General features: G+C 37.5%; 1 protein-coding gene across 8 annotated transcripts in view; it reads right to left on the bottom strand.

The window, feature by feature from the left end:
- The window catches only part of TMLHE (trimethyllysine hydroxylase, epsilon), a 92,078-nt gene that overhangs the window by 36,875 nt on the left and 31,847 nt on the right, over window positions 1-23,356 (bottom strand). For 6 of the 8 annotated variants that reach the window (XM_047715721.1, XM_047715722.1, XM_047715724.1 and 3 more), the window contains 4 exons: window positions 22,741-22,932; window positions 15,684-15,963; window positions 4,274-4,393; window positions 249-485 (listed from right to left, as the gene is read on the bottom strand). In XM_047715721.1, coding sequence (XP_047571677.1) covers window positions 249-485; window positions 4,274-4,393; window positions 15,684-15,963; window positions 22,741-22,932 — 829 coding nt within the window. The remainder of the gene's footprint in view (window positions 1-248; window positions 486-4,273; window positions 4,394-15,683; window positions 15,964-22,740; window positions 22,933-23,356) is intronic. The other 2 variants (XM_047715720.1, XM_047715723.1) reach the window with 2 other exon arrangements.

Raw genomic sequence — 23,356 nt, 5'->3', positions numbered from 1 at the left:
TGGTGCTTTCATTTTAAAATACTATCTCAAACATCTGTTCCCTCCAAATCTAATATTATTTACCTGTTGGCCTATTTATTTTTCCATGGGAAGTATAATAGAACAGAAATTATACTAATAAAGGCTATAAAATAGCAAGATTAAAATGTGGGCAATACAAGGATTTTAGGTATTTTCATTAAGCTAATCATTTGAAGGCTAATAATTGGTAAATACATTATAGTGGCAGATAGTTCTTCGGTACTCACCTGATCAAATACAGCTCTTTATTCCAAGGGTAGATATTTAAGACTGGCCCAACCCCAATCATGTGGTTGTGACATTCTCCAACATTTTCAATATACTCATGCTTCAGTGGCACTTCGGTGAGGAGTTCAAATTCCTCAGGTGCCTTTTGAAGTACCTGTTCTGCTGCATAGAATCCATCTACCAGCAGTGTCCTGCCACCTGTTCCTTCATGCTTAAGACAGTGAAACACTTGAATGCTAAACAGGGAAAAAATTAAATTCTTCTGTTTAGTGCAGAAAAGAGAATATATCAAATTAGAAAATTATATATGAAATAATAATTGAATCTACTTATATCATTTTCATTTCCAAGTTAATTGTTTTTCCTTATACTCAGTTATACTTTTGTGCTTTGAAATATTAATTCCACTACAGGTTTCTTCTAAACATATTCAATATGAATTAAAATATGAACAAGCAGACCCTGGGAATAAAGGCATGAATAAGATATACTCTCTGTTTTAAAAAAGCCCACAGTCTAGTAGGTAAACATGAAGGAAATAATTACCACTAACATATGATAGGCACTATAATAAAGTTGTATAGAAGATATAGAGAGGCCACAATTTACAAAATATATTTAAGGAAGAGAGAAAGAAGTGCCTGTCAGCATAGCACAGAGAATCATGAAAGGATTTTAAACTGGGAAACTCTATGGTCACATTAACATTTTTTAAGACTAGATTACGATGATAGTATGGGAGATGGACTGGTGGGAATGAAGATGATAAAAAATGTAGAAGACAACGTGGTAGCCAAAGTAGACGAAAGTACTGAGGGTTTGAGCTTAGAGAAGGGTGTTATTAAAAAAGACACACCAAAGAGATACCATAGGAGTAGAACTGACAAGATTTGATAACTGATTAAATGTAGCAGAGGAAGAAGGAGCAAATCTAGAATGATTTCGCGTTTTTCACTTGGACAACTTGTCATTTGCTGGGATGGAGAATGCAGACAAAAGTGTAATTGATCTTAATGAGGGGGTGTGAGGGTTTGAGGAAGAACTTCAGTTTAGGGGCCCTGTTGAAATAGTTGAGTCATATGTGGCTGAAAATGTTAACAGAGAAAGGAAAGGGGATTTAAAGGGCTGGAAAATTACAGCAGAAGTTTCAAATTAATAAGGGGAAAATAAAATTAATAGTAATTTAGAAAAAATAGAAGTAAATAACAAAGTAAAAAAAGTTAAAAAAAAGGAATGCAGAGAGAAGGAATAAAATAAAGGAGAACCTAATATACATACAGTTAAAATGAGAAACATCAGTTCTGGACTGTTGAGTTTTCTGTGAAACTTCTAGGTCAAGACTTTTTAACCCAGAAGACAGGTGGATTTTGTAGTTTGTAGGTGGTAGCTAAAGCCAAGAGCATGGAAAAAGTCATTTGGAGAGATCATTTCAAGTAAGAAAAGGATGACAAACAGGAAATCTAGGACATGGACAGAAGAAAATAAGCCATCACTGGATGCTTAAGAAAAGTGGTCGGAGATCTAGGAGGAAAACTAAAAAAGAAAGGGTATTTAAAAACAGCTAGTGGTTAACAGCATGCCCTGGGGTCAAGTAAGAGGAAGATTGAAAGGTACACACTGAGTATGGCAGTAAGTTAGTTGCTGGTGACTTTAGAGAGAATGATTTTATCTATCTATCTATCTATCTATCTATCTATTTACTTATTTAAGAGTGAGCATATGGTAGGAGAAGGGCAGAGGGAGAGGGTAGAGAGAATCTCAAGCAGACTCCCCGCTAAGTACAGAGCCCATGTGGGGCTTGATCAAAATCAAGAGTTGGATATTTGACCCACCGAGCCTCCCAGATGACCTTAAAGAAAGTAATTTTAATTGGAAGGGGTTGGATAAACTAGCTGACTATGGATTGTGGTGTGAATGGGAAGTGATAATGAAGACACTGAGTGTAGATGATTCTTTTAATAAGTTTAGCTGAGAAGGGAAAGAATAAAGCAAGGCTATAGCTAGAGGGAGAAAGAGTCCAAAGAAGATATGAGAAGCTGATAGGAAGGAGTCAATAGGTATGAAAGGGTGAAGATGTAGGAGAGAGCAATCTCCAACAATGCTGGAGAAGATGATATCCAAAAGGTAAAGGCAAAGGTAACTTTTGAAAGGACAAGGCATATAACAATGTTGATGATGATGATGATAATGGCTAAAGTGATGATAATAATAGTAATAATAATAGCATTTTTTGAGCACTTATTATGTGTCAGGCAGTATGCTTTAAATATGCTTTAAATACATCATGTAATGTAATCCCTAAGCAATACTAATGAATAGGTCTTATTACTAGTCCCATTTCACAAATGAAGAAACTGAGGCATAGAGAAATTAAGTTACTTGTCCAAGATCACAAAGCTAATATATGTTACAGCTGGGATACAGATCCAGATCTCTTAATGACATGGCCTGAGCTCTTAACCACTCTTGCTATATTGCTCATGTACTTACTTGGTCCTTGTCATTGATTAGAAAGGTTTAAATTAAAGGCAAAGACAACTTAACTGCTTGTCTTTGGTAATGGTCAAAGAGGAAAGAATACTCAATATTTGAATGTCAACCTCTGTCCGGATGCTTCCCATCCCATTTCCTCTTTCTTCCTTCTGCACTCCCTAGAATGAGGATGGAGGGCTGTTGGGAGCTTCATATACTGGTAACATTGACAAGGATCTCTAAACCTTGCTTTATTCTTCCTCTCATGAACCAAATATTCTTAAGTTCCAAACCCTTAATTTTTTATTTTTTTTATAAACATATAATGTATGATTAGCCCCAGGGGTACAGGTCTGTGAATCACCAGGTTTACACACTTCACAGCACTCACCATAGCACATGCCCTCCCCAATGTCCATAACCCAACACCCTCTCCCTACACCCCTCCCCTGGGCCAGCCTCAGTTTGTTTTGTGACATTAAGAGTCTCTTTTGGTTTGTCTCCCTCCTGATGTCATCTTGTTTCATTTATTCTTTTCCTATCCCCTAACCCACCGCTCCCTGTTCCAAACCTTTAAAGAAAATCAATGTAAGCACAATCAATTGCATATTATCACCCTCTCATACTGTCTTTACAAATCCATACGTACACTCACTTTAATAATATCTTTGTGCCTCAGGCTCATCGTCTAAAGGCAGAAGCAAGATCAGTAACAAAATAACTACAGGTATCTCTAGTAAGTGGTAAACAGTAGGTGAGTATGGTATTTATCTGTTGTGTCTCATAATTATCAGTTCATTTTCGTGGGGAGTCATTTAAGATCTATTTTCTGTTTGCTATGGTGGTAATAATAATATATAACCATTGTACACCTTAACTTTAAACAATGTTATATGTCAATTACATATTAATAAAGCTGGGGAAAAATATGGTATAACTTTGGCTCAGCAGCTTCTGATTCCATGTGAAAAAAGGTTTTTTTCACTAATTCCTCCTCTCCAACTTCTTACAATTTGGATTCAAATTCCTGTTAATACTGACCCAAAGAAGCTGTGTTTAAAAGACTGACCCCTTTGCAATATAACTAAATATAAGAAAATTGTACAATTCCAAAATTAATGATTACACTTTTTTTGTAAGTTGTTGGTAATTACTTTGACAAAAATGCAAATTAAACAAAGTTAAGATCCATTTATATAGTAAGGTGTATTCTCAATCATTTCAAAAAAATTTATTCTTTTAAGTCCAAAGAAGACTGAGCTAAAGATTTTTCAAAATGATCATCTTTCTAAGAGAAGAAAAAGAAATAGTCACACATATCAGTAGCAGCAGATATTATCTTGGTTCAAATAGAAAACAGAAAAATTATTCATTAAGGAGGGCACATGATATGATGAGCACTGGGTATTATATGCAACTGATAAATTATTGAATACTACATCTGAAACTAATGATGTCCCATATGTTGGCTAATGGAATTTAAGAAAATAAAGAAATTATTCAAGGCCATCACATGTAAAGACCCTAATATGGAAAATTCTACTTCACTTACCCACAGGGCTCTTGGAAATAGGTCGTGTCAGTGTGCCGGTCCAAAGCCAGCTTGGTGTATGCAGTGTCGCCCCTGGAAAAGTCTGAAGTAAAATACCACATCCTCCCATAGATGGTTTCTCTGTCAAGTCAAATGAAGGAAGACTTAGCTAATTGAAAGTTTTATTCTTGTCTTTCACAACTTGAATAACTTCTTTAACTATTCACAAGTCACAATAGATTTTTTTGGCTCCAGATTTCCATCTATAAGTTGTAGATGATAGTTGAACATCCCACCAGTCTTAACGATTCTGTCACTGATTAATATCTTAGGAAGTTGGGGAAAACTGTGCAAGTAGAGTTGACTCCTGAACAACACAGGTTTGAACTGCATGGATCCACTCATACATGGATTCTTTTCTCAATAAATACAATTATAAATATATTTTCTCTTCCTTATGATTTTTTTTCTTCCTTATGATTTTCTTAATAACATTTTTTTTCTCTAGCTTACTTTATGGTAAGAATACAGTATAGAATACATACAACATATAGAATACGTGCTAGTTGACTTATTGGTAGTCAACAGTAGGCTATTACTAATTAAGTTCTGGGGAGTCAAAAGTTATACATGAATTTTCAACTGTGTGGGGGTGGGAGAGGTCAGTTCCCCTAGTGCCCCCATTGTTCAAAGGTCAACTGTATAATGTAGTCTGAAAGCTTAGGGAATTATCCCCCTCTTTTTATGTGCCTACTTTTTTTTTTTTTTTAAAGATTTTTATTTATTTATTTGAGAGACAGAGACCACAAGTAGACAGAGAGAGAGGACGAAGCAGGCTCCCCACTGAGCAGAGAGCGCAACGTGGGGCTCGATCCCAGGACCCTGAGATCATGACCTGAGCTGAAGGCAGAGGCTTTAACCCACTGAGCCACCCAGGCACCCCTATGTGCCTACTTTTAATAGCTTTCACATTCATGGTTTTTTCCTGTGCTCACCTTCCTTGCATAGAAAAAGATGCCTTTATGCAGATGCTTTTAGAAGTGATTAATATAGATCCTCACCCATCTTTTAGACATGGAAGAATAAGAAAAAGAGAAAAGGATAGTTTATGTTAGCAAGTATTTAATGAGATGCTGTATCACTGTCGTATCTCTCTTTAAGGTATACATCATAGATTTTTATTTTATACTTATTTTCCTGGTGGCTCAGATCTGACCAAGGGTCACTTTAATTCTTTAGCTTTCAGAGTTCATCTTATTTTCAAACCCTCAAAGTCCAAACAGGAAATGGTTTTCCTCATGAACTATAATCTCTAAAGCCCTCTCAATTGTTTGCTTACCAGCACTTGAAAGTTCTTAAAACCTGTTTGAGACTGAATGGTACAAAATGTTGATTATGCTGTACCAGGATAAGGCAAATGACCCAGCATTCTATTTGCTATACAATGAGCTATATCTGGCCCTTATTAAGTAAAAGGAAAGTACTGAAACCTGAGCTATCTGAATCCTAGTTCTTTTTTTAAAAAAATTTTTAAAAAAGATTTATTTATTTATTTTAGAGAGAGAGAGAGATATGGAGGGTGGAGGGGGAAAGGGAGAGGGAAAGAGAATCTGAAGCCGACTCTATGCCTAGTGCACAGCCTGACACAGGACTCAGTCTCACGGCCCTGATCATGACCAGGGATGAAACCAAGAGTTAAATGCTTTAACTGACTGAGCCACCCAGGCATTCCTCCTTTTCCCTAACAACATTTTATTAGTGAACATCTTCCATTAGTGCTGTTATACGTACCACACCACTAAAATTTTTTTTATCTATTTATTTGAGAGACAGAGAGACAGCATGAGCAGCGGAAGGGGCAGAGGGGGAAGCAGACTCCCTGATGAGGAGGAAGCACACCACGGGGGAACTTGATCCCAGGACCCTGAGATGGTGACCTGAACCAAAACCAAGAGTCAGACGCTTAACTGACTAAGCCACTCAGGTGCCCCTACACCACACTATTTGTTAAAAATTTGTTAAAAAATTTTAAAGTATTTATTTAAGGGGCACCTGAGTGGCTCAGTGGGTTAAGTCTCTGCCTTTGGCTCAGGTCATGATCTCAGGGTCCTGGGTTTGAGCCCCGCATTGGGCTTTCTGCTCAGCGGGAGCCTGCCTTCCTCTCTCACTCCCTGCCTCTCTGCCTACTTGTGATTTCTCTCTCTGTCAAACTATATTTATTTAAATTCCAGTTAGATAACATACATTTTAATATTAGTTTCAGGTGTACAGTATAGTGAATCAACACTTCCATACAACACCCAGTGCTCATCACAAGTGCCCTCCTTAACATCCATCACCTATTTCACCCATCCCCCCATCCACCTCCCTTCTGGTAACCATCAGTGCCTTCTCTATAGTTGAGTCTGTTTCTTGGTTTGTCTCCCTTTCCCCCACTTTGCTCATTTGTTTTGTTTCTTAAATTCCACAACTGATTGAAATCATATGGTACTTTTATTTCTCTGACTGATTTTGCTTAGCATACTACTTTCTAGCTCCATCCACATCATTGCAAATGGCAATATTTCATTCTTTGTTATAGCTGAGTAAAATTCCACTGTGTATATATACATATTTTCATTCATTCATCAATGGACATCTGGGCTCTTTCCATAATTTGGCTATTGTTGATAATGCTGCTGTAAATATTGAGGTGCATGTATTCTTTTGAATTAGTACTTTTGTATTCTATGTGTAAGTACTTAGTAGTGCAAATTGCTGGGCAGTTCTATTTTACACTTTTTTAAAAACGATTTTACTTATTTATGTGACAGACAGAGATCACAAGTAGGCAGAGAGGCAGGCAGAGAGAGAGGAGGAAGCAGCTCCCTGCTGAGCAGAGAGCCCGATGTGGGGCTCCATCCCAGGACTCTGAGATCATGACCTGAGCCGAAGGCAGAGGCTTTAACCCACTGAGCCACCCGGGCGCCCCGGTAGTTCTATTTTAACTTTTTTTTTTTTTAATAATTTTTTTTTATTTTTTATAAACATATATTTTTATCCCCAGGGGTACAGGTCTGCGAATGCCAGGTTTACACACTTCACAGCACTCACCATAGCACATACCCTCCCCAATGTCCATAACCCCACCCCCCCCAACCCCCTCCCCCCATCAACCCTCAGTTTGTTTTGTGAGATTAAGAGTCACTTATGGTTTGTCTCCCTCCCAATCCCATCTTGTTTCATTTACTCTTCTCCTACCCCCTCAACCCCCCATGTTGCATCTCCTCTCCCTCATATCAGGGAGATCATATGATAGTTGTCTTTCTCCGATTGACTTATTTCGCTCTATTTTAACTTTTTGAGGAACCTCCATACTGTTTTCCAGAGTGGTTGCACCAGCTTGCATTCCCACCAACAGTGCAAGACAGTTTGCCTTTTCCACATCCTCACTAACACCTGTTCTTTCCTGTGTTGCTTTTAGCTATTCTGACAGGTGTGAGGTGATAATTCACTGTAGTTTTGATTTGTATTTCCCTGATGATAAGTGATGTTGAGCATCTTTTCATATGTCTGCTGGCCATCTGTACGTCTTTGGAAAAATGTCTATTCATGTCTTCTGCCCATTTCTTAAATGGATTATTTGGTTTTTCAGTGTGGAGTTTGACAATTCTTTGTAGATTTTGGATACTAATCCTCTATCACGGACGTCATTTGCAAATATCTTCTCCCATTCTGAATGCTGACTTTTAGTTTTGTTGATTGTTTCCTTTGCTCTGCAGAAGGTTTTATCCTGGTGAAGTCCCAATAGTTCATTTTTGCTTTTGTTTCCCTTGCCTCTGGCGATTTGTCTAGTAAGAAGTTGCTATGGTCAATGTCAAAGTGGTTACTGCCTGTGTTGTCTCTAAGATTTTAACGGTTTCTTGTCTCACATTTAGAACTTTCATCCATTTTCAATTTATTTTTGTGTATGGTGTAAAAAAGTGGTCCAGTTTCATTCTTTTGCATGGATCTGTCCAGTTTTCCCAACACCACCTGTTGAGGAGACTGTCTTTTCTCCATCAGATATTCTTTCCTGCTTTGTTGAAAATTACTTGACAACTGATAGAGTTGTGGGTTCATTTCTGTTTTTTTTTTTTTTTTTTTAAACAGTAAGTCAGAAAGGGAATTCGGGGTAACAATTATCCAGGCCATGGCTAGGTTGGAGAAAACCATTAATGACAACATGGAATTGATTAGGGCAGAAGTGAAAGCCATCAGGGATGATGTTCACAATGCTCTCAATGAGTTCCAATCTAATCTAAATTCTCTAACAGTTAGGGTAACTGAGGCAGAAGATAGAATTAGTGATCTAGAGGACAAACTGATAGAGAAAAAGGATTAGGAGTTGGCCTGGAACAAACAGCTTAGAAGCCATGAAAAGAGAATTAGGGAAATAAATGACACCAGGAAACGTTCCAATGCCAGAATTATTGGAATCCCTGAGGGGGAGGAGGAAGAAAGAAAGACTAGAAGATATAGTTGAACAAATTCTCCATGAAAATTTTCCCAATCTGGCGAATGGAACCAGCATTCGAGTCCTAGAGGCAGAAAGGTCTCCCTCCAAGATCATAGCATCTAGAAAGACCTCGAGACACCTGATTGTGAAAATGATGAATCATTTCTGGGTTTTCTATTTTGTTCCATTTATCTCTGTGTCTACTTTGTGCCAGTACCATACCATGTTGATCACTATGGCTTTGTAATACAACTTAAGTCCAGAATTATGATGCTTCCAGCTTTTCTTTTTCAAGAATGCTTTGGCTATTCAGGGTCTTTCATGGTTCCATACAAATTTTGTGAAAATTGCGGGTGGTATTTTGATAGGGATTGCATTAAATGTGTACACTGCTTTGAGATAATATAGACATTTTAACAATGTTTTCCAATCCATGAGCCTGGAATGTTTTTCCATTTCTTTGTGTCATCTTCAACTTCTTTCATCAGTGTTTTATCATTTTCAGAATACAGATCTTTTACCTCATTGGTTAGGTTTATTATTAGGTACATTACTGTTTTTGGTACAATTATAAATGGAATTAATCCCCTGATTTCTCTTTCTGCTGCTTCATTATTAGGGTATAGAAACGCAACAGAATTCTGTATGTTGCTTTTGTACCCTGCAATTTTATAATTCGTGTATCAGTTCTAGCAATTTTTTGGTGGAATCTTTTGGGTTTTCTACATAGCACATCACATCATCTACAAATAGTGAAAGTAAGACTTCTTCCTTTCTGATTTGATGCCTTTTATTTCTTTTTGTTGTTTGATTGCTGTGGTTAGGACTTACTTCCAGTATTATGTTAAATAACAGTGGTCAGAGTGACCATCTCTGTCTTCTTCCTGACTGTAGAGGAAAAGCTCTCAGTTTTGCTCCTTTTGAGGATATTTTCTGTGGCTTTTTCATATATGGGCTTTATTATGATGAGGTATGTTCCCTCTCTCCTTACTTTGTTAAGAGTTTTTACTCAAGAATGGATGCTGTACTTTGTCAGATGCTTTTTCCACTTTTTCTACATCTAGTGAGTGGATCATATGGTCCTAATCCTTTCTTTTATTAATGTGGTATATGACATTGGTTGATTTGTGAATACTGAACCACACTTGCAACCCAGGAATAAATGCCACTTGATTATGGTAAATGATTCTTTTAATGTACTGTTGGATTCAGTTTGCTAGTATTGCATTGAGATATTTGCATCCATGTTCATCAGGGATATTGGTCTATAATTCTGTTTTCAGTGGAGTGTGTCTGGTTTTGAATTCAGGGTAATGTTGGTCTCATAGAATGAGTTTGGAAGTTTCCCTTCCATTTCTATTTTTTGGAATAGTTTGAGAAGAATAGGTATTAACTCTTCTTTAAATGTTTGGTAGAATTTCCCTGGGAAGCCGTCTGGTCCTGGACTTTTGTTTGTTTGGAGATTTTGATTACTGATTCAGTTTCAGTTTCTTTGCTCATTATCAGTCTGTTTAAATTTTCTATTTCTTCCTGTTTCAGTTTTGGTAGTTTATATGTTTCTAGGAATTTATCCATTTCCTTGAGGTTGTCCAATTTGTTGGTATATAATTTTTCATAATATTCTCTTATAATTGTTTATATATCTGTGGTGTTGGTTGTGATTTCTCCTCTCTCATTTGTGATTTTATTTATTTGGGTCATTTCTCTTTTCTTTTTGTTAAGTTTGGTTAGGGATTTATCAACTGTATTAATTTTTCTTTTTCTTTTTATAATTTTTTAATTATGTTATGTTAGTCACCATACAGTACATCATTAGTTTTTGATGTAGTGTAGTGTTCTATGATTGTTTGTGGATAACTCCATGCAATCTGTGCCCTCCTTAATACCCGTCACTGGGCTCACCCATCCCCCCACCCCCTCCCCTCTAAAACCCTCAGGTTGATTCCCAGAGTCCACAGTCTCTCATGGTTTTTCTCCCCCTCTGATTACCGCCCTTCATTTTCCCCTTCCTTCTCCTAATGTCCTCCATGCTATTCCTTATGTCCCACAAGTAAGTGAAACCGTATGATAATTGACTTTCTCTGCTTAGTTCACTCAGCATAATCTCCTCCAGTCCCACGTCAATGCAAATGGTGGGTATTCATCCTTTCTGATGGCTGAGTAATATTCCATTGTATATATGAACCACATCTTCTTTATCCATTCATCTGTTGAAGGACATCTCAGCTCCTTCCAGTTTGGCTATTGTGGACATTGTTGCTATGAACATTGGGGAGCATATGGCCCTCATTTTCATGTATTAATTTTTTGAAGAACCAGATCCATTATCATTGATCTCTTCTATTGTTTTAGTTTCTATATCATTTATTTCTGTTCTTATTTCCCTCATTCTGCTGGTGTTAGGCTTCATTTGTTTCTCTTTTTCTAACTCCTTTAGGTATAAGGTTGTTTGATATTTTTCTTGCTTGTTAAGGTAGGCCTATATTGCTATGTATTTCCCCCTTATGACCACTTTTGCTGTATCTGAATGGTTTTGGACTACCATGTTTTCATTTTCATTTGTGCAGTTATTTTTAAAAATTTCTTCTTTGATGTTCTGGTTGACTCATTATTTAGTAGCATGTTGTTTAACCTGCATGTATTTGTGGTCTTTCCAAATTTTTTCTTGTGATTGACTTAAAGTTTCATAGTGTTGTTGTCAGAAAACATGCATGGTATGATCTCAATCTTTTTGTATTTGTTGAGGCCTGATTTCTGACCTAGTATGTGATCTATTCTGGAGAAGGTCCCACGTGCATATGAAAAGAATATGTATTCTGCTGCTTTAGGATAGAATGTTCCTAATACATCTGTTAAGTCCATCTGGTCCAGCGTGTCATTCAAAGCCCTGGTTTCCTTGTTGATTTTCTGTTTAGATGATTTGGTCATTACTGTAAGTGGGTGTTCAAGTCCCCTACTATTACTGCATTATTATCAATAAGTTCCTTCATGTTTGTTATTAATTGTTTTCTATATTTGGATGCTCTCAAGTTAGGCAAATAAATATTTACAATTGTTAGATCTTCTTGTTGGGTAGTCCCCTTTATTATGATAGAGTGTCCTTCTTCATCTCTTGTTACAGTCTGGTTTAAAGTGTAGTTTTTGGGGCGCCTGCGTGGCTCAGTGGGTTAAAGCCTCTGCCTTCGGCTCAGGTCATGATCCCAGGGTCCTGGGATCGATCCCCACATCGGGCTCTCTGCTCGGCGGGGAGCCTGCTTCCTCCTCTCTCTCTGCCTGCCTCTCTGCCTACTTGTGATCTCTGTCTGTCAAATAAATAAATAAAATCTTTAAAAAAAAATAAAGTGTAGTTTTTGTGATATAAGTACTGCTAGTCTACCTTTCTTTTCATGTCTGTTAGCATGATAAATTGTTCTCCATCCCCCCACTTTCAATCTGCAGGTGTCTTTAAGTCTAAAATGAGTCTTATTGGCAGCATATAGATGGGTCTTGCTTTTTTTTTTTTAATCCATTCTGACACTCTATGTCTTTTGACTGGAGCATTTATTTAGTTATCTTACATCCAAGGTAATTATCAATAGATAGGTATTTATTGCCATTTTATTACTTGTTTTATCATTGTTTCTGGAGATTTTCTCTGATCCTTTCCTGTCTTTGTCACTTTTGGAGTCTCCTCTGATATTTCTTGCAGGGCTGGTTTAGTGGCCACTAACTCTTTTGGTTTTCATTTGTTTGGGAAACCATCTCTCCTATTCTGAATGATAGCCTTGCTGGATAGAGTATTCTCGGTTGTTGATTTTTCCCATTCAACATACTGAATACATCACACCGCTCTCTTCTGGCTTGCTAAACTTCTGTGGAGAGATCGCCAGCTAACCTTATGGGTCTTCCTTTGTAAGTTAAGGACTTCTTTTGTTTTGCTGCTTTTAGGATTTTTTTATCACCACATTTTCCAAATGTAACTACAGTATGCCTTGGTATTGGGGTGCTTTTGTTGATTTTGATTGGAATTCTCTGTGCCTCCTGGATTTGGATGTCTGTTTCCTTCCCCAGATTGGGGAAAATTTCAGCTATTATTTCCTTTTCTGCCCCCTTTTTTCTCTCTTCTTCTTCTGGGCCTCCTATGATACAAATATTATTACATGATGGAATCACTGAGTTCCCTAAATCTATTCTCCTATTCCATAATTCTTCTTTCTCTCTTTTGTTCAGCTCCATTATTTTTCATTATTTTGTGTTCTTTAAAAACATTTCTAGAGGGGAGAGAAAGAGATACACAGAGAGAGAGAGAGAGAGAGAGAGAGAGAGAGACATATAGATACATAGATATGGGGGAGAGGCAGAGGAAGAAGGAGAATCTTAAGCAGGCTCTACTCCCAGCAAGGAGCCCGATGCAGGGCTCAATCTCATGACCCTGAGATCATGACCTGAGCTGAAAACAAGAGTTGAATGTTTAACCACTGGAGCCATCCAGGTGCCCCATTATTTTGTCTTCTATATCATTATTTATTCCTCTGCTTCTTCCATCCTTGTGGTCATTACATCCAGTTTTGAACCTCAGTTATTGTGTTTTTCATTCCTCACTGGTTGCTTTTTAACTCTTTTATCTCTGTGGTAAGGGCCTCCCTGAAGTCTTTCATTCTTTTCTCAAGCCCAGTGAGTATCCTTATGATTTTTGTTTTAAATTCTCCATCAGGCATGTTATTGATATGTATCTCACTTGGATGTCTGGCTGTGACATTTTCTTGTTCTTTTTTTGGGATGAATTCCTCTGTCTTATCATTTTGTCTAGGTCTTTGTCTTCTTCTCTGCCAGGAAGGCCTATTATATTTCCTGCTCTTGAGAGTAATGGCTTTATGAAGAAGAGGTCATATATTGTCCAGGGCTGGGTGTTTTAGGGAGTATCTCTGGTTTGTGCTGTATGCACTCTGCTACTGTGTTTTGGCTGCTCTATCCCTCAAGTCAGTCTTCTGCAGAGTTTCTCCTTGTCTGTAGTTGGCAGTGTTTGGACCTTGACCAGAATGTGTGAGTTTTAACTAGGTGTGTTCTGGTCTGTTTGTTAGAGACCTGATACCACTTCCACTAGAACTGAAGCCCTGCAGAACTCTCTGGCTGGTAGACATGGTGCATGCAGGGGTTTCTGCTGGTCTGGGGAAGGGGCCTGCTGTACTGGTCTTTAGGCATGCTTGCAGGAGAAAAGCAATACCAGCAGAGTGCAGGGGTGGGGGTGTGGGATGTAGGGTAAGCAGGTCAGGCAGCCAGTGTGTGGGCACTGGGCTGTTTACTGAAGTTGGTTTACACAGAGGGATGGGAGAGGGAAATGGTGCCAGCCAGCTCCTTTGTCCTCGGTGACAGGAATCCATGCTCTCCCGGAAGCACTACTAGAAGAGTGAATAATTTACCCTCACGTGTTCTAGGTATTTTTCAGATTGGTGTTTTTACACTGTCCCTGGGTTCTTTGCCTGCCTAGAACAGCATAGTGCACTTTGGGCTTTATATCAGCCAAGCCTACTGACTAGTTAAAACTCCAATCTTTAGGGACCAGGTGTGGTGGGGATCTGAGCTGGTCTTTTGGGGGATGGTCTCGCCATACTGGGACTGATGCAGGTTTGACCCAGAAGGGCAGTCATGCCAGAGCACAGAGGCATGGAATTTGGACTAAAGCTGATTAAACAGCCAATGTCTGGATTAGCTGCTTTCAGCAGGTGTCTCTGGACCTATGCTGAGGTATGGGGGAGAGAAATGATGCCTGTGGCTCTTTTGTCCCCAGAGTAGCAAAGCCACCTCTCCCAGATATGCTCCAAGAAGAGCAAACAATCTCTCCCTGTGTGCCTTAGGCAATCATCAGATTGCCCTGTCTGCTCTGGTGTTTGCCTGCCTTCTCTACAGGAGCAGTGCCTTTGGGTCTGTAGCCCAGTCAAGCCTGTGGACCTCTAAAACAAGTCTTTGAGACCAGCTGGTTGCAGAAACTCATGAAAATTGGCCCCTCTTGTTTTCCCAGCCAATGGCTTTGGGCAACTATTCTCCTTATGCTTATCCTTGTGCACTCCACTTCCCTTGCTTTTCTCTACAACCAGGGCTCCTGCCCCTCCATAGCACTCACTATTTATTTCTCCCCCAAATCATGTCTTTTTACTTCCTATCTTCCTCGATGTGGCCTCTTCTCTCCCTCTACTTGTGCAGTTTGTTCTATCAGTCCTCAGGTCAATTTCTTGGGTATTCAGAATGAATTGATAGTTAATTAGCTGTGTTTGAGGGATGAGGCAAGCTTAGGATCCTCCTACTATGCCACTATCTTAGGTCCCTGGTGAATCCCAGTTCTACTTCTTACTAGCAGAGCAATCCTGGGCAAGCCACTTACTTATTATATGTGTCTCAAGTGGCTCATCAGCAGAACAGGGAATAAAATACGGGTGTGAATATGTTGGTTAAACGCTATATAGTGTAAGGCAATATTATTAATAACTAGTGTCTGAATCAAGCCTTGGGAATCATAATAGGTCAAAACCGGATGATCTTTAGACACCATCTTATTCAACCCTCTTACTGATCAGATGGGAAAATTGAGGCCAGGGCTGCAGGTGAAGGGTACAGGTATGTATGTAATGGAGTTGTCTATGTTCACACAATTGCTTGAGGGTAGAACTTAGACTACTACCTGGTTCTGTTTACTCAAAGTCAGTGCTAGTCATGAGTGTACAATGATACCTGGTACTTTGAGGACCACTAGGCACAAAAAATATACCAATGACTTTGAAGTCATCATATTTAACATGTAAGTGTCTTTAGAGATTAGAAATTTGGGCCTCAAATAAAGCACTATAAGTGGGAATCCCCTTATTCAGGACACAAAATATTCTGGATTAAAAACAGGGTGGCCATACCCTGTTAACTTATTTTACTGGTGTTGATGCTCTACAAATCAATTACCATAGATATTAGAAACTAATAAATTACCTGATCAAGCTGATCCTTTCTGCCAACTTCTCTGTGTGTTCTTGAGTGGGAGGGACATTTTCTACGAATGCAATTCCATACAGCAGAAAGTTTTGCAGAAAGTTCTTCAATCCCTCATTGGTTTCTAAGAAGCTTTGGAAATCTACAGATGGAACTTGGGCTCGCTGATAGATTTCAGCATTCCATAAGATTCTAGGTTGGATGACCTTTTGTTTTTGCCCTTCATAGCTGTTTCTCACCAGCCAATCCAAATCATATTTAGTCACATGACCATCTGGCCCTTTAAAGGGAAAATAAAAGGCATTAAAATAATAGTTATAATTACTGCCAATAATTTTACAATTAAGGAAGTCATTTTTAGCAACCAATTATTCAGTGCTATATTGTTTATGAAATGAAATTAAAATGAATGCCTATAATATTCCTGAAACAGAAATATTTGTAAGTTGAGTAGTATGTATTAATAAATGAATCAATGAACAAATCTCACCAACTAGAAGGGACTAAATGAACTGGGGCAGTTTGACCTAATGAAATGACATCAATAAACATGATGAAGTGATTTCATAAGTGACTGCTCACAGTGCCAAAAAAAAAAAAAGTAAAAAAAAAAAATCCCCCCTCAAAAATAACATTAGAAAATCTTCAGGATAAGCAAAGGATATAGCAAGGGGAGTGAAAAGCTTTGCTGACATCTCATCTCTTCTTTCACTTTTTACTTTTCTGTCTCTGTTTTGGCTTCCTACTCCTTGACAATGAAAGTTATCATAAGTAATTTGTAAAGCATAAAAAAGTATGAGGAAATTTTTAAAATTATTTTTTATTATGTTCAGTTAGCCACTGTATCATTAGTTTTTGATGTAGTTTTCAATGATTCATTAATTAAGTATATCTCCCAGTGCTCATCACAACACGTGCCCTCCTTAGTAAGATTTATTTTAGAGAAAGAGAGAGTGAGTGCACAAGTGGGGGGAGGGGCCAAGCATGGAGCCTGATGTGGGGCTTGATCTCACCACCATGAGATCATGACCTGAGTCGAAATCAAGAACCAGATGCTTAACCAAATGAGCCACCCAGGCACCCTAGTATGAGGAAGTTTTTAAAAATCACATATATTTACCATTCTATCACACAGATGAAACCCTTATTAATAGTTTGGCATCAAACTATGGAAAGAACCTAGATGTCTATCAACAGATGAATGGATAAAGAAGATGTGGTATACACACACACACACACACACACACACACACACACACACACAATAGAATACTATGCAGCCATCAAAAGAAATGAAATCTTGCCATTTGCGATGACGTGGATGGAACTAGGGGGTATCATGCTTAGTGAAATAAGTCAATCGGAGAAAGACAACTATCATATGATCTCCCTGATATGAGGAAGTGGAGATGCAACGTGGGAGGTTAGGAGGGTAGGAGAAGAATAAATGAAACAAGATGGGATCGGGAGGGAGACAAACCATAAGTGACTCTTAATCTCACAAAACAAACTGAGGGTTGCTGGGAGAGAGGGGTGGTGTTATGGACATTGGGGAGGGTATGTGCTATGGTGAGTGCTGTGAAGTGTGTAAACCTGGCAATTCACAGACCTGTACCCCTGGGGATAAAATACATTATATGTTTATAATTTAAAAAATGTTAAATAAAAAAAAAGTTAAATTAAAAAAAATAGTTTGGCATCATTCCCTCCACTTGTTTCCATGCATTCTTTTACTGTAGAAGTTTGTATCCTGCCTTTTTCACTTAACATTTTAAGAGTCATTATATCATTAAAAAAATTAAATCTTCACCTATGATCACTTGTTTTGTTTCCTAAATTCACAGACTTTTAACTACAGAGAACATACTATACTGATGGTTACCAGTACAGAGGTGAGTGGTGGGTGTGGGAAATAGGGGATGGGTATTAAGGAGGGCACTTGTGATGAGCACCAGCTATTGTATGCAACTTTAAATCACTAAATTCTACACCAGCATCTAATGTTACACTATATGTTAACCAACTGGAATTTAAAGCTTAAAAAAATTAAATCTTCATAAACATGAATTCTTATAATTTATAGAATATGGACTACCAAGATTTATCTAACCAGTCTGTTCTGGGGCAAGTAGTGTTATTTTTTAAAATTTCCTTATTGTTTAATAGTGATCATACTTGTCTATATTTCTTTTCTTTTTAAAAGATTTATTTATTTACTTATTTATTTTAGAGAGAGAGAACATGCAAGTGGGATAGGGACAGAGGGAGAGAATCTCAAGCAGATTCTGTGGTGAGCACAGAGCCCCATGTGGGGCTTGATCTCACAACCTGAGCCAAAATCAAAAGTTGGATGCTTAATGGACTGAGCTACTCAGGTGCCCCTCTTTTCTTTTTTTTTCTTTAAGATTTTTTTAAGATTATTTATTTATTTATTTATTTGACAGAGAGAGATCACAAGAAGGCAGAGAGGCAGGCAGAGAGAAAGGGGGGGGGGGAAGCAGGCTCCTTGCTGAGCAGAGAGCCCGATGTGGGGCTCGATCCCAGGACCCTGGTATCATGACCCGAGCCAAGGGCAGAGGCTTTAACCCACTGAGCCACCCAGGCGCCCCTTTAAGATTTTTTAAAGAAAGGTAGACCCCAACAGGGAGGGGCAGAGGGAAAGGGAAAGAGAGTCCAAAGTACACTCTGTATTTAGCATAGAGCCAGATGTGGGGCTCAATCTCATGACCCTGAGATCATGACCTGAGCCCAAACCAAAAGCCAGACACTCAACTGACTGAGTCACCCATGTACTCCACTTTTCTATATTTCTGATAACTTTCTTAAAATAGAAGCATAGAAAGTGGGATTGTTAAACCCAGAGACATAAACTTTTTTTTTAACTTAAAAAATTAAAAAAAAAATTTTTTATTAACATATAATGTATTATCAGCCCCAGGGGTACACGTTTGTGAATTGCCAGGTTTACACAGTTCACAGCACTCACCATAGCACATACCCTCCCCAATGTCCATAACCAAACACTCTCTCCCTACCCCCTCCCCCTGGCAAACCTCAGTTTGTGAGATTAAGAGTCTCTTATGGTTTGTCTCCCTCCCAATCCCATCTTGTTTCATTTATTCTTTTCCTACCCCCAAACCCCCCATGTCAGAGACATAAAATTTTAAGAGTCTTGATGCATTTAGCTCAATTACTTTTTTAGAAAGTCTATCAATTTTCATTCTCTCCAACAATGTATGTGTGCTGATCAAAACTGAGTATTCTTATTTTTTAAATATGTGTTTTCCAATTTGGTAAGTAAAACTTCTCTTATTGTAATAATTTTAATTTAGTCACTTACTAATAAGCTAATAACATTTGTTAGACATTTATATTTGTTAGACATGTTTTTTATTTTTACTATTTTTTGTTTCAAGTTTTTATTTATATTCCAGTTAGTTAACATATAATGTAATAGTAGGTTCAGGTGGAGGATTTAGTGATTCATCACTCATATATAACACCCAGTGCTCATCACAAGTGTCCTCCTTAATACCCATCACCCATTTAACCCATCTCCCTATCACTTCTACTCCAGCAATCCTGTTTGTACTCTATAGTTAAGAGTCTGTTTTATGGTTTATCTCTGTTTTTTCCCTTCCCCTATGTTCATTTGTTTTATTTCTTAAATTCCACATATCAGTGAAATCATATGGTATTTGTCTTTTTCTGACAGACTTATTTCACTTAGCATAATACCCACTAGTGCCATCCACATCGTTGCAAATGGCAAGATTTCATTTTTTGATGGCTGCATAGTATTTCATTATATATATACATCTTTTCATTCATGTATCCATGGACATCTGGTTCTTTCCATAGTTTGGCTATTGTTGATAATGCTGTTATAAACATTGGGGTGCACATGTCCCTTCGGATGACTATGTTTGTATCCTTTGGGGTAAATACCTAGTAGTGTGATTGCTGGGTCATAGGGTACTTCTATTTTTAACATCTTGAGGAACCTCCATACTGTTTTCCAGAGTAACTGCACCAGCTTGCATTCCCACCAACAGTGCAAGAGGGTTCCCTTTTCTCCACATCCTTACCAACACATGTTGTTTCCTGTGTTGTTGATTTTAGCTATTCTGACTGGTGTGAGGTAGTATCTCCTTATGGTTTTGATTTGTATTTCCCTGATGATCAGTGATGTTGAGCATTTTTCATGTGTCTCTTAGCCACTGTATAGACATATGTTTTTTAAATTCAAGGATTACCAAACTATGGCCCATGTGCCAAATCTGCCTGGCAGTTTTCTTTGTGACACCTGTTTTGGAACACATGATACCCACTTGGTTACTTATTGTTTATGTCTGTTTTCACCCTACCACTGAAGACCTGAACAGTTGAACAGTTGTGACAGGGACTGTACAGCCAACAAAACCTGAAAATCTTTACTATCTGGCTCTCTACAGAATATTTGCTAACTCATGCTTTAATGATCTGCTTGTTCACTACTTTTTCATATTTTTCTACTGAAAAACTAGTGGTTTTTGGAAGGGAGACGAACCATGCAAGACTGTGGACTCTGAGAAACAAACTGAGGGTTTTGGAGGGGTGGGAGGTGGGAGGTTGGGTGAGTCTGGTGGTGGGTATTGTGGAAGGCACGTATTGCATGGAGCACTCGGTGTGGTGCATAAACAATGAATTCTGGAACACTGAAAAGAAATTAAAAAAAATAAAAATAAAAAACCCCCCAAAACTGTGCTTTTTTAAAAAATAAACTGGCAATAATACCTTATATATTAATGGTTTTTAGTCTTTGTCATACATTTTTCAAATATTTTGCCAAATTGGTTATTTTTTAAATAAACTGTTCTATGGCGTATGTTTTTTTACTGTAGAGAAATCAGTAATCAAATGTTTCAATTGCAAATATTTTTTCTTCCAATGATTTTTCTTTAAACTTTTATTTTGAAATAATTGTACATACACAGGAAGTTGCAAAGAAATGGATTTATTCAATAAATAAAGCCAGCAGTTGCAGGATACAAAATTAATATACAGAAATCTATTGTGTATCTATACACTAATAATGAAGTAGCAGAAAGAGAAATGAAGAAAACAACCCCATTTATAACTGAACCAAAAAGAATGAAATACCTTGCTTAAATAAATTTAACCAAGAAGATTAAAGATGTATACCCTGAAAATTATAAGACATTCATGAAAGAAATTGAAGACAACACAAAAAACTGGAAAGAAATTTAATACTCATGGATTAGAAGAATTAATATTGTTAAAACGTTCATTCTACCCAAACCAATCTATAAATTCAATGCAAACTCTACCAAAACACCAATAGCATTTTTCACAGAACTAAAACAATTAATCCTAAAATCTATATGAAACCTCAAAAGACTCTGAATAGCCATAGCAATCCTGAGAAAGAAGAGGAAACCTGGAGGTATCACCATTCCAGATTTCAAGATATACTACAGTGTTGCAATAATGAAAATGATGTGGTATTGGTAAAAAAAACAGATACATAGATCAATGGAAGAGAACAGAGAACCAAGATGTGGACCCTCAACTCTATAGTCAACTAATCTTTGACAAATCAGGAAAGACTGTCCAGTGGGAAAGAGTCTCTTCAACAAATGGTGTTGGGAAAACTGGACAGACACATGCAAAAGAATGAAACTGAACCACTTTCTTACATGCTACACAAATAAACTCACAATGGATTAAAGGCCTAAATGTGAGACCTTAAACCATAAAAATCCTAGAAGAGAAACATAAAAATCCTAGCAAGTTCTTTCTAGATATGTCCCTGAGGTGAGGGAAACAAAAACATAAACTATTGGAAGTACATCAAAATAAAACACTTCTGCACAGCAAATGAAAACATCAATAAAGCAAAAAGGCAATCCAGTGAATAGGAGAAGATATTTGCAAATGATATATCCAATAAAGAGCTAATATTAAAAATATATTAACAACTTGCACAACTCAACATGGAAAAAAACCAAATAAGCTGATTAGAAATGGGCAGAGAACCCAAATAAACATTTTTCCAAAGAAGACATTGAGATGGCCAACAGACACATGAAAAGATGCTCATCATCAATCATTATTAGGGAAATGCAGATCAAAACCACAATGAGATATCACCTTACATGTGAGAATGGCTAGTATCAGAAAGACAAGAAATAACAAGTTGCTGAGGATGTGGAGAAAAGGGATCACTTATGTACTGTGGATGGGAATATTAATTTGTGCAGCCAAAACAGTATGAAGGTTCCTAAAAAAAAACCAAAAAATAGAAATAATATAAAATCCCCAAATTCCACTATTGGGTATTTACCCAAAGGAAATACTTATTTGAAAAGATATACGCACCCCTATGTTTACTGCAGCTTTACAGCAGCCAAGATATGGAAGCAACCCAAGTGACCCATAGATAGATAAACAAGATATGGTATGTATACACAATGGAATATTACGCATCCATAAAAAAGACTGAGATCTTGCCATGTGCTACAATATGGACAGGCCTAGAAGGTATCTGTTAAGTGTAATGAGTCAGAGAGAAAAACAAGTACCATGTGATTTCACTTATATGTGGAATCTAAAAAAAAACAAACCAAAACAAAAAAAAAAAAACAACAAATGAACAAACAAAAAACCAGAATCTAAAATAAGAGAGCAAACTGGTGGCTTCTGTGGTGGGGGAGGAGGGACATAACAGGTGAAGGGGATAAGAGGTATAAGTTTCCAGTTATAAAATTAAGTCACAGAGATAAAAGGTGTCGAATAGGGAATACATAGTTAGTAATATTGTAATAACACTGTATGGTAATAGATGGTGACTACACTTACCATTGTGAGCACTGAGTAATGTATAGAATTGTCAAATCAATGTTATACACCTAAAACTAATAAAATATTGTACGTTAATTATACCTCAATAAAGAAACCAGAATCCCCTATTCTGGAACGGGGCAAAGCAGTTTTTGCAAAATGATTGTTCTTTAGAAGAGTAACCCAACCAAGACCAAGTCCCTTGTCTACTCACAAGTGAAAAAGAGTGTGGTCTCATCCAGACGAATGGTCTTTGGCTTGATGCATAAATCCACACTGGCAGTATCCAGGCTGCGCTGGTGAGTCTTAGAGTTGTAGCAAGATGCTGAGCGGCAGTGGTCTCGAAGCCAGACATAATCAAAGCGCATCACGGTGTTAGCATATTGCAATTCTAGGGAAAAGCATTCTTTCATATTATTTATGATATTATTTTACACGATTAATTTGATAGAAGTAAATAAATATTTATTTAGGAAAACTTAAAAACAATCACTAATCAGAAAATTTCCTTCAAAAACTCTTCTACCAAGGAACAAGCAAGAGCACTAACCTTATCAAATACAATACATACGTAGAATTTCTACGATGCTGGGATAGGAATAGCAGATAAAACCACAAAAGTATATAAAATGTCCAAAAATACACCTAAACGTGTATAGAAATTTGGTTTCTAATAAACTTACAGCTATAATCACTAGGAAAAATATGAATTTTAAAATAAATGGTGTTGGGACAACTAGACAGCCATTTGAAAAAAAAGATAAAATTGGGTTCATACCTCATATTGTTACCAGGTATCCAAGATAAACTCAAAACAGAACACAGTTCTA

This window comes from Lutra lutra, chromosome X, assembly GCF_902655055.1.
Source record: "Lutra lutra chromosome X, mLutLut1.2, whole genome shotgun sequence".
Taxonomy (NCBI): Eukaryota; Metazoa; Chordata; class Mammalia; order Carnivora; family Mustelidae; genus Lutra; species Lutra lutra.
Note: the sequence above shows the minus strand (reverse complement) of the source record. Positions and strands in the feature narration are given on the sequence as shown.